The sequence below is a fragment of the Uloborus diversus genome, chromosome 9, assembly GCF_026930045.1.
Source record: "Uloborus diversus isolate 005 chromosome 9, Udiv.v.3.1, whole genome shotgun sequence".
Taxonomy (NCBI): Eukaryota; Metazoa; Arthropoda; class Arachnida; order Araneae; family Uloboridae; genus Uloborus; species Uloborus diversus.
The window spans coordinates 118871253-118883570 of NC_072739.1; the positions used below are offsets into that span (position 1 = coordinate 118871253).

General features: G+C 31.2%; 2 protein-coding genes across 3 annotated transcripts in view; one reads left to right on the forward strand and one right to left on the reverse strand.

The window, feature by feature from the left end:
* LOC129229866 (serine/threonine-protein kinase ULK3-like) overlaps window positions 1-12318 on the forward strand; it is an 82010-nt gene that overhangs the window by 56062 nt on the left and 13630 nt on the right. The window contains exons 14-15 of one of the 2 annotated variants that reach the window (XM_054864245.1): window positions 3275-3404; window positions 3494-3548. In XM_054864245.1, coding sequence (XP_054720220.1) covers window positions 3275-3404; window positions 3494-3516 — 153 coding nt within the window. In that variant the 3' untranslated portion in view covers window positions 3517-3548. Of the gene's footprint in view, window positions 1-3274; window positions 3405-3493; window positions 3607-12318 lie in introns of those variants that run through there. The other variant, XM_054864244.1, reaches the window with a different exon arrangement.
* Window positions 10458-12318, reverse strand: part of LOC129230458 (GPI ethanolamine phosphate transferase 3-like) — a 30032-nt gene continuing 28171 nt past the window's right edge. The window contains exon 7 of the mRNA XM_054864857.1: window positions 10458-10667. Coding sequence (XP_054720832.1) covers window positions 10458-10667 — 210 coding nt within the window. The remainder of the gene's footprint in view (window positions 10668-12318) is intronic.

Here is a 12318-nt window from a genome sequence, read left to right on the forward strand (position 1 = left end):
TTTCAATAAGATGCCCATAGTTTCCTTTGCAAAAATGCTCGATTGTGGTAACTAAGAGGAGGAGCATGTATATAATATGTTGATTTGATGATAATAAAAAATTTATTACTAACTGGGTTTTTTTTTTAATTCTCAAAATAATTATTGATATTAGCCGAAAAAATATTTGTCCTACAAAATTCAAGGTTTTATCAATGAGGTCCCCCCTTTCTAACATGTATCACAAGCGAGGTCATGAAATATAATTACTAACCAGCTGAATTTTATTTGATCAGTTAGTTAATATTTATATGACTTAACACCCACATTGTTCTACAAATTGCGTGGTACGTTTTGCCGATCCTCTAATGTAATTTGAAATTCATACAACTGAAACTAGATTCATTCACTACATGGTTTAGCACTTTAGTTTAGCACTGAAAACAGGACAAGGGGTCATTTTTTAAACTATTTAAATCTCAGGCTAACATGGATATTAGGAATAATTATTATTTTAGCAGGGTAATGGTACCTGCACATTGAAGTAAAGTAAGCATAATTATCTCCTGGAAAAGAAAATTTTCGATTTTAATGTAAGCCTCCTTTATATGCAAAAGAAAAAAAAAACTGCTGATTATTGGCATCGACGTGACCTATGATCGACGGATTTTGATTTTTGTTATTTTGCATTATATGGTATTGATGCCATCGATGCAACAAGTTAATCATATTTATACTGAAAAATAGCTTTGTACTTTGCTTAATATGTTTTGTGTTACATATTAATAAGAAAATAAAAAGAATTGTAAACCAAAAGCAGAAAAAAATTGCTGCACGATTAGAGCAAAACGCTAATATGCATAACATGTGGCATCAAAAAAACGCTAAAATAAAATTAAAGTACTTTGTTTTCAAGAAGTAGTAAACAAATGAAAACAATTTTGAACAAAATGTTGAAAAAAAAAAGAAAAAACTTAAATTGTAAGAGAAATTTTTTTAAAAAATCGAAGATTTTTTTTATTTTTAAATCTACAATTGGAAAAGTTTTAGTTCTTGCACATTGCTACTTTTTACAATTTTGATTATTTTGAAAATATTGTTACTTAAACTTAATTTTGAATGAAGCGAGTAACCTGGAATTTTCTAAAAAAATAACCTGGAAAAGTCAGGGAATTTTTTTTACTACAAGTGTATGATCCCTGAGAATGGCATAAAATGAAACAGTATGGTACGTATAGTATATAGTAATAATAAAATGCAGCACTACAATAGTACTGTACAGTAAATACAGTAATTATATTCGACACACTTTTTAGTTCCAGAGCATTGAAAATCTTTAAATTCCTTTAGTTGTCAGAAACTTTCTACTATTTCGTTTAAAACTTTAGATAAACAGCCCGCTTATGTGATGTTTCATCAACTACATATTTAGAATGAAAAAGATGCAGGGTGGCGATTTTTAAATTAACAAAACAATGTTTCGACTAGAACAGTGTGGGGTACTTTTGCTTTCAGTGATGCTAAAAGGATAGTGCATTCACAAAACTAATATTTAGTACCCAATAAAGAAGGTGATACTTAAGCCTTGCCATTCCCTGCCAAAAAGTTTCGTGTTACGGGGTGAGAAATCTGCGTTAGCTCCAAAATTCGTTTATCGAGAAAAGATTGCTATTGAGCCATTTTGCGCTAATCGACACTTGCACATTGAAGTAAAACAAGCATTCTTAGTTATGTTTCATATTTGGGATATTTATTAATATTTTATTATAAATGCTCGTACCGTTTGGGATATTTTTAAAATTTCTTAATGATTGAATGTCGATATATTAACAAAATAAAAGTCAATTATTAAGTATTGGAAGTTTTTGAGGACATTTGGTAAAATTGAAAAGTGCTCTTATTTCCTTTTATCAGTAATGTAAGAAAGGAGATGGTGTCCAGGTCCAGAACCCTAGCTTGAAACTCAAAATCAGTTAACTAATTCCTACAAAATATAAGTGCCTGTAAAATTTAACTCCTACAATGAAATTAAAGTTATTTTCTTTTGTTTAAAAGACGTTTTTCACCATCTTAATCAATTTTATGTACAAAAATGTGTATCTATATAAAATTTTAAACAAATTATGACTGCATCTACTATTTAAATTTTCAAGTAGCCAAGTTGCATTTCTTGAATGAAATATTCACTGTCGGAAAAAGATTAAAAACTTGAAGGTTGAATTCCTTCACTTTTTTAAATCCTTTCTTGCAGCGAGTACTCTTAAAAATAGTGAAAAATGTTTGGAATGACAAATTGGCTCGGTAAAGGAATGAAACAATAAATAATTCTTAGTAATATTCCATTTTCAAATGAGTCAATTTATTTATCTGAACCAGTTTTTTAATTTTTTTGTTCAATCCTCCAACGGTGTGTATGTGTATGTTTTTTATTTATTTATTTTTTAAAAAGTAGAGAATTAGCGACTACTTTTCAAAAGTAGTTTGTAGTTGCTACATTTTGAAAAAAGTAGTTTGTAGTTGCTACATTTTGAAAAAAGTAGTTGTAGTTCGCTACAAAAAGAAGTAGTTTTTCCAACCACTGTATGTGTGCTTTCATAGGCATGGATATTCAACAGCATTCCTACAAAATCCTTTTTAATATCAAAAAAGGATTGGAAGATAGTATTTTCCCTTTACTCAAGCAATTTCAGTTGTAGTTCCATAGGAGTCTTGATATATCTACAAAATATGGTTCAAATAGCAGTTTCATTGCAAGAGCATGCTCGTCAGAATCTGAAGATCTTTCAAAGTATTCTCCTATTAATGAACCTGAAACACTTATATATTCATCAAATATTTTATTTTTACTTCTCTATTCATCCTACATTTTTACCAGATCCAAAACATGTACTTCAGGTCTATACAGCTACATTCTAGAAAGGGAGCAATGTAGTCAATTATAAATGAATGTAAAAACTAGCTTTTATTAAGGGCCCCACAAAAAACTCAAGGAGGGGCGGCATGTGGCTAGGCCCATTATTTAGGCGGTGGGAGGGGGGTCAATTGAACTGTTTTTAGAAACATAATGAAATTGGGAATTTTCATACATATTTCGTGGTTTTCCCCCTATGGGTATTGAACACATAGACCCCCCCCCCTGGAAATTTTTGAAATGATGGCCAGCATGTGACTTTGGGCTGCAGGTTTCCTACCTCTAGTATAAGGCCTGAAAATCCAAGTATCGCTATCTAAAATATTTGATAGCAGTAAAGAACTTTAATTGCATTGAATTCATATTATTGTAACATTTTTGCAGGTAGATAAATGGATGCAAAAAGCAGAAGATTTAAAATCTTACATTTCAATTCGCAAACAAGAGAAAAGATTGGCAAGGCTTAGTAGCATATCTGAAACAGTTAGTTATGACAAAAGCAAAGAACAAATTGGTATGTTTGTTTATTTATATATTTAAATAAAATTTATAATTTAACAAAGGAAAAAGCTATTTATACTTAACTTCTTTTTGTCTTTTCAGAATCAACATGCTTGATACAATAATTATCAGTCTGTTTATTCTCTTTGTATTTTATGTAAGTTTTTCACTATTTTAAAAATTTATGATACACATATATTTATTTATTTGTTGAGATTTTTTTTTTTCAATTATTTATGTAATAAATGTTATTGTTTTCTTTTATTTATGCATTGAATGATTTAATTGCACTTAAAAATAAATATATATACCGTTGAGAAGGAATAAAAGATGGAGAAAGTAAAGTCTTCAATTCCTGAAGAGAGGATCCAATATATGTGAATGAAAGTAAAGCATTGGAAGAAATTAGGTTTCTTCCACTCGTTTCACGTAAAACATGTCTCCCATTCATCAAAGTTGAACCATGTGACTTGATATCTTTGCCTCTGCATCTCCTAAACCAATAATTGGACATGCTCCCTCCGGTAACTAATTCCTTCTCCAAGAGAAACACATATTCCCAGTATCAAATTAGCATTTCCTGGGGTCTCAACACACAGTGATTTACTGCTTTTATCGTGGCACTAATACTTATTTCATTACCAAATGTTGTTGACATTTCTCCAATAAATTATAACAGCAAGATTTTGCACATGCCTTTTTATCATAAATCTATTCCCCATAAGTCTTGTCTAGCCAATATTTCAATCTCAAAATTTGTCATGGTAAACTTATTTCAAAATTGCTATGTGACCAATAAAGCTCTGGGAAAACTTCAAAAATTGTTAAAATACAGAAATCTGAAGGTCAGAGAGTTTTCTAAATTTACTGTGCCAAATTGGAAAAGTCAAGGAAAAATCAAAAGTAAAAAAAAAAAAAAAAAACCCTGTGTACTATTACAATCCCTAAATAAATTATCTGGAAACATACCAAAATTAAACTTGTGCCTTGATGGAAATGTCCATCTCTGATGGAATCAGTCCTTTTGCATCCTATAATTGCTTCAGTTATTTTGAAAACAAGAAATTATTTGTGCATGTGATACCTTAAATAGGCTTATTATATTCTTTATTTTAATAATTTATTTGTTTTTTAACTTGATTTTAGTTGTTGGTCTGTTACGTGTCAAATAAATTAAAAGCATGCAAAATATTTATGATAATGCTCCAAACATTTAGTTTTTACAGCCTGTTGAATTATTTCGGATTTCATAGCTTTCTCTTTTTTACTGTCTGACTATTGATCCCTGCTGTTTAAAACCAACAGCCAAGTTGCATGTTTCCTATTATTCCATGTGAAAAAGGGCAGGAAAGCTCAGGAGCCGGAGTCATGGCCTACTTCCTAGGAAAGGAACTGGAGCATCGAAAAATTTTCAGATCCAAGTCCCATTTAAAACATTGATAAAAGTTGTCAAAAACCTTATGATTAAAGTATTAAAATTTTACCCTTATAATAGCAAAAGGTAGGCATTAGCAAGTATACAAAACTAAAGAAAGTATCCTACATTTGCGAATGCTGAAAAATTTAATCTATTTTTATTTTCCATCATATTAGTGCTGGGCTTGCAAATTTGAAATTGATTTAATGGCATATAATTCAGCGAATGTTTTATTTTGTTTTTGACAACAATAGAACTTCAATTTGTCTTCATAGTATTTAAAAGACTGAGTTGGGTATGTTGCTAAATGGCAACACGCAGCATTTAATGGCTAACATGTTGGTTTGTAGAATATATAAATTCAATCTTGCATTATGGAAGCCTTCATAATCGCACTCATTGCTCAGTTTTTATTTTATTTATTTAGGATAAACATTTATTTAGGAAAAGCTAATATATATATATATATATATATATATATATAAAATATATATATACAGTGAAACCCCTCCTAACGGACACCCCTTTAATGCGGACACCCCTCTTATGCGGACAGTTTTTAATTCCCCGGCAGAGAGACATTAAACCTAATGTATAAGGAACCTCTCTCGTACGGACACCCTCAAATACGGACACGGACACCCTTTTCGAAGTCATTTACATTGATATATCCTTTTTTGCGGACAGTATTTAAAACTTGAGAATTAAATAGCTACTCCATTGAAAGGCTTCATTTAATGCAAAGTCGACCAGCTTATACGGAGATAAAAAAAATATTTCTTTGCAATTTTACTTTGCATTTACTGCGTAGCAAAAAATTTTCAGCTTGACACCGAAATGCATTTTTCATTCCAAAAAACATCATCAAATCGTCAAAAATAAAAGAAAAGAAAAGAGAAAATGATTATTCTGCAAGTTTCTGTCTGTATACCCCCACCCTCCCCCGTTGTCTTGTTCCTTTTCAGATGACTAACAAGCAGGCGTGTTGTGTCTAAGTGGAGCCGAGTTGACGCGCCATCTAACAAAAATATTTTATAGAGAGTAAAAGTAAAGCCAATGCAATATCATAAAGTAAACTTAAGGGTAAAAGCATTCAGTTGTTTCATCGTTCTCATCGAAATGGCTCTGAATACTCATCGTCAGCGTCGTACTCTTTCTCTTAAAGAAAAAATTGAAGTTATAGATTTCGCAGAAAAAAATAAAATTGGAATACGGAACATTGCTGAAAAGTTTGGTGTGGGACGCACACAAATTTCCTGTATATTAAAAGGAAAAGAGAAGTTTAAGAAAGAATGGTTCATAAATGGAAACCAAGAGAAGAAAAAAGATTTTCCTAAAAGTAATGCCCTTGCAGTGGATGAAATTGTGTTTAAATGGTTTGTGTCCGCAAGAAGCAAAAATATTCCGATTTCTGGCCCTATTTTACAAGAAAAGGCGAAAGAAGCAGCTACTGAAATGGGTATAGAAAATTTCAAAGCTTCCAATGGATGGTTAAATCGTTTTCGAACGAGACATGATATCGTTTTTAAAAAAATATGTGGTGAATCCATGGATGTGGATGCTGACGTTTGCGAGAAATGGTTTGAGAAAGTGCCTAGTTTGATTGAAAATTACGAGCCATGTGACATTTATAACATTGATGAGACCGGTTTGTTTTATAGAACTCTGCCAGATAAAACCTTAACTTTACGGAAAAAAACTGCTCTGGTGGCAAAATCTCCAAAGAACGCTTAACAGTTTTGTTGGGTGCCAGCATGGATGGTACAAAATTAAAACCAGTTGTCATCGGAAAAGCAGCCAGACCTCGGTGTTTTAAAGGACTGGATATAAAAAAATTACCTGTAGACTGGTATTCAAATAGAAGAGCGTGGATGACAACCAGTGTCATATCTGATTGGCTTGTAACTTTTGATAAGAAGTTGGGGAGAGAAAAAAGGCATATTGTTATTTTTATGGACAACGCGCCCTCCCATCCCAAAGACTTTCACTTGAAAAATATAGAAATAGTCTTCTTGCCAGCAAACACAACATCGAAATGCCAACCTATGGATGCTGGGATAATTCAAGCATTTAAAATTCAATACAGACAACTAGTTATGAAGCATTTAATCAATAAAATGGAAGAAACTAAAACAAGTAGCGAATTGTCCAAAACAATTGATGTGTTAGATGCAATCAGCTGGGTTAAGCACGCATGGAAGGAAGGTAAAAGAGAAACAATAGCATAGGCGGATTTAGGACTGAATTCCTGGGGGGGCAGGATTTTTTTTTTTTTTTTTTGAGCAACATTTTTAATTGCCCTTCCCCCTCCCATGTTCTTGTCTGTTTTCTGTGATGCGTAAGGTCATTCTTTACTTTTTTATGTGTCGTTTTCATTACTGTGTGTAATCATGCTGTCCTTTTTAAATTGACCTTAAAAGAGAGGGGGCTGGTATTAAGAGAGTGACGCAGTGCTCCCTTTTAAGTGGGATATAGAATATCTCCAGTTTTTAGGGGGCCCGGGGGTTACTCCCCCGGAGGAAAGTATCTAAAATGGATATAAAATTCTGCATTTTGAAGTCTTATAAGGGTTAATTGGAAATAATAGGCAAATAATTTTTTTTATAAGTTTTACGCTTTAAAAATGCTTTGTGATGCAAATTAATACTTTAAAAGAAATGGTGCACAGATTTAGGGAATGGGTATCAAGAGAGTAACATACTACCCATTTGAACAATTCTTAATTTATACACTTGATAAGAAATAAAATTGAAGCACACTTTGCTTAGGAGTTTCAAGGACTTGTCTAATTATTTTCAAGGTTTGGTTGGTTACATTGGGTTTTTGGTTCAAGAGCCCTTGTAGGCTATACTGCGCCAATTCTTTTCAGGGATTTTAGAACCTATCAATAATTTGCACTTTCCAGCCTCTGAAATTGAGTAATAGATTATACACTTGTACAGTTTTGTTCAAACTTTGTAAGAAACGGCTATTTTAAGTTTAAAAGAAAAAATAAACTTGAATTTCTTATTCAAAAAAGAAAAAAATCATGATTTTTTTTTGTTATAAGATTTTGGAAGATAAGTTGTTACTATATAAACTCCTCCCAAAACTGGGGAGCATTGTCCCCTTTGCCCTCCCCCCCCCTAAAAATCCACCCATGCTCTTCTGAATTATTCAAAAACGAAAAAATGATTTTTTTTTTTTTTTTTTTAATTTTTGGAAGATGTGTTGTTACTACATAAAGTCCTCCCAAAACTGGGGGGGGCATTGCCCCCCTCTGACCCCCCATAAATCTGCCCATGAACAATAGTAAGTTGCTTTAATCGCGTTGGATTCAAAAAAGGATCTGCCACAGAGGAAATTGACAACGAAGTTGATTGTGACAATGATGGATCCGATTTGCAGTCGTTAATGCAACAAGCAGGGTTCACAAATGTGACCGCTGAAGACTATGCTCCCATCGACGACCAAGTTTTCACTGAAGAAAGCGAAACAGAAATTGCAAGCATAGTGCGCGAAATTAACGAAGATCATACAGTTGAGGATGACGATGAAGATGAACTGTCCGTAAAAGAAGACGTTAAAACAATTAAAAATGTTAACGAAGCTTTAAGCGTATTAGATGGACTCAGGGAATTTTCAATTAAACACAACGATCCTAAAGGACTAGACTTGGTACAAGAACTTAAGATACATTTCGAAAATGAAAGACTTTCATCGATCAAAACATATCAACAGACATCAATCGAACAATTTTTTAAAGTACAAATTAGGTATGTAATTTTTATGCGAACCTGTTATTTAAATCTCTTTGAGTGTGCAAAACTGTAATATTTGAATTTAACCTGATAAAATAATTGTTTATTATGTATATGTTGGTAAAAACTAGTAAATTAAAAAAAATCTATGCATATGAAAGAGTAGAATTCACACATATTTCATTTAAGATTTCAAAAAACATAAACAAATAACTAAAGTTAATTAAATTAAAAAAACCTCTGTAAAGCGGACACCCCTCTCTTACGGACAAAAAAGTTTGTCCCGTTAGTGTCCGTAATAGAGGGGTTTCACTGTATATATATATATAAAATATATATATATATATATATATATAAAATATATATAAATATATATATTTATATATATATATATATATATATATATATATATATATATATATATATATATATATATACATATTCACACAAACAGTCAAAATATAAATTAAAAAAGCAACTTTTTTAATTTATATTTTGACTGTTTGTGTGAATATGTTTGTACTGTTTTTGTTTCTAGCAGCTTTGCGCTGGCATTACGGTAAACTTTTTTATTTATTTTTTCAATATCTTTGAAATGCTATTTTAAATTTGTCTTAAATTGTATCTCTTGTTTTATATATATATATATATATATATATATATATACAGTGAAACCTCCAAATAGCGGACAGTCAAGGGACTAGAAGTTTTGTCCGTTATTGGGAGGTGTCCGCTATTAGGAGGAACTACTTAATTTACCTTTTTCAAAATGGACTGTTGTTCCCTTTGTAGAACACAATCGAAACAATTGCGAAAGGTTTACTACATTTTACGTCAAGTGTAATTAATCTGTTTTTTCTTAATAAAGGTATACTGACAGCACACACTTGTCTTAAAAAGCATTTAATCAATTAAAATAATCTGTTAAAACAGTTTATCTCTTTTTTTGCATTACAAGCCTGTTTCTCAATATAAATATTTAAATCATTTACCTTAGCAAGTCCTTCAGTGTCCCCTTTGCTCAGGAAAAAGTTTTTCAATTCTTTACTGTATTTCAGTGCTTCCGAAAATTCTCTACTTTTTATGGTTAGTTTATTTATTTTATTTCGAGTATCACTATTGCATGATTGACACTTGGCAATATGACCTTGAATATGGGCAATATTTTTCATGTCTAAAAATTAAACAACCCAACGAAACCACGGCGCCATACAGCCAACTACTACCGGCGCCAGTACGCTCAATTGCATCTCCCGAGAGCCCCAGTTAGAAAAAGCACCCAGTTTTCTCCTTTTTATCTTAACTTTTGAATAGTTGTGTACAAAATTCATTGAAATCTTAAGAAAAATGTACGTTAATTGTTAGACTGACATCAATTTTTACTTATCTGCTTTATAACTTTCAAAACTAGCCATAACAAAATTATGACTTTTTTTTTTTCATTTTTTGCTGCTCGCAAAAAGTACCATGTCTTTTAGTTCTTTTTTTTTTCTGCCCCCAACTCTTAAGCCCCAATCGCTGCCTCTGCCCATTACCACCCTTTTAATTCCAAGAAACAGTGATAAGGAAATGATGGGGGAGGGGGATATTAGTTGTGGAGGATGAAAAGCTTTGTAAGGCAAGCAGTTACTAAGATATTCTGTGAAAAGAAAAAAAAAACGGAAGTGCTACGATCTCAAGGGAAATTTTTTGTGAAATAACTGTCCGTTATTCAGAGTTAATTACATGGAATGGCCTATATTGAGGATTGTCTGTTAAGGGAGGTTTCACTGTATATATATATATATATATATATATATATATATATATATATATATATATATATATGGAAACATTTATTTGAAACTTTTACAAAATATTCAACAGATTTCAACTCCAAGTAATCTATATAAAAATCTACAATCTATAATTATTCTTTATTTACAAATGGATTACCATAGTGTGATCTAATAAATGTATGATATTTTGAAATAACAATGGACATAAAACAATGGCTCACACTAACACATGCCATGCTGATGATAATGCCAACTACTTCAAAGAGCAATTTTGGTGAAAATATTTTCCATACCATCAAATGTTGCCTCAGGATGATTGATGCACACACAGTTCCTAAAAGCTAAAGAGGAAAATTCAAGAACAGTTATTTATAAAAAGCATTAAATAAATAACTGAATGTGTAGCAAAATAAAGTATCATTATCTGAAGAAATCAATATGAACCTACCAATTTAAATCTTTAGTATGAACTGGCATTCATTTCCATGAGTTTCATAAATATTTTTAAATCAGCAAGTAAAATCCATACTTTAAAAGTGAACCATTTTTTCATTGAATTCAATACATATTTTAAGAAATTAATTCATTTTCTACAAAAACTAAATTTGAAATAAAACGGTGTAATATAATTCACAGCTTAAATTTCTTCATTTCAAATAAATTTTAGAAATTCTGTATACAAAACCATTTTTGTAAATCAAAATTTGTTTTATGTGGTGAATAAATCAGTTTGAAAAAAAAAAAAAAACCTTTTTGTGGTTTTGCAAAACATGTACAGTTAGTTGTAATTTTGAGAGTCTTCATTTTTGTCACATTACTATGACATTCGTAATAAAACTCCATATCTATTCAATCTCTCTCTATTCAATTCAGGGAAGATAATGCTGGAGTTTTTAAAATAAGCTTTTTTAGAATCTGTTAAAATTTTTTTATAAAAGTTATTCAGTGGATTTTTGCTACAAACAAAAATTAGTTATAAAAAATGTAAAAATACCTTTGCTTAAAAAATAAAAGGAAATAAAACAACGTTAAAAGTACAGTGCAGAAACTCTGCAGACACGTGTTCTGGCGTTACAAGGAATTCCTTTTTCAATGCACAAAATGGGAGCTTGTAGATTTAAAGGCATCCAACAAAAGTCAGATTTTTTTGTTGAATGTCTTTACATTCTTTAGCTCACATGTTATGCACTGAAAAGGACGTTCCTTGTAACGGGGGGAGGGAGGGGGCAGAAAAACGTATCTGCAGTGTTCCTGCACATTTGTTTTATCTGCTTTTAAAAATTATTTATGTTTGGTGGACTAGAACTATAATTGATTGGTATACAGTGAAACCCCTCCTAATGGACACCCCTCTTATTCGGACAATTTTTAATTCCCCAGTTCCAATGCAAATAACATTATTAAACCCCTGTCCTGCGGACACCTCTCTATTGCGGACAAAAAAATTTTGTCCCGTTAGTGTCCGCATTAGAAGGATTTTACTGTAATTTGTTTTAATTCCAACTTGATTAATCATACCTTTTATTTATTTTTAATTTTAAAAATAATTTTTTTGTAAAATTTTTGACACAAACAAAATTGTATATATAATGCGCAATTAAATTTCAGCAGAAATTTAGTTTTAAAAACTATTATATGGACAAGGAGGTCTATACTACTATTTCAATAAGTTCAAAATTCATCACATGTGTGTCGGTGGTTCTTCTTAAAACATAATTGGTACTTGATAATTCAGCCGAGTAGCGAAAGGCCGAGTACTTGGTAACTCGGCACTCGGCCGAGTACTCGGTACTCGGCCAAAGTGCTACTCGGTACGTCTCTAATTATTATTTATTATTATCATTTTTTAAAATTTATATGCTATCTTATATTGCAGAAAATTAATAATAAATTGTTAATAAACTCATTTAGCAGTTTCTCATTGTAGGTGCTTAAAATAATTTTAATTTAAAAAATCATTTTTCCTTCAATTACTTGGCAAAATCAGCCAAT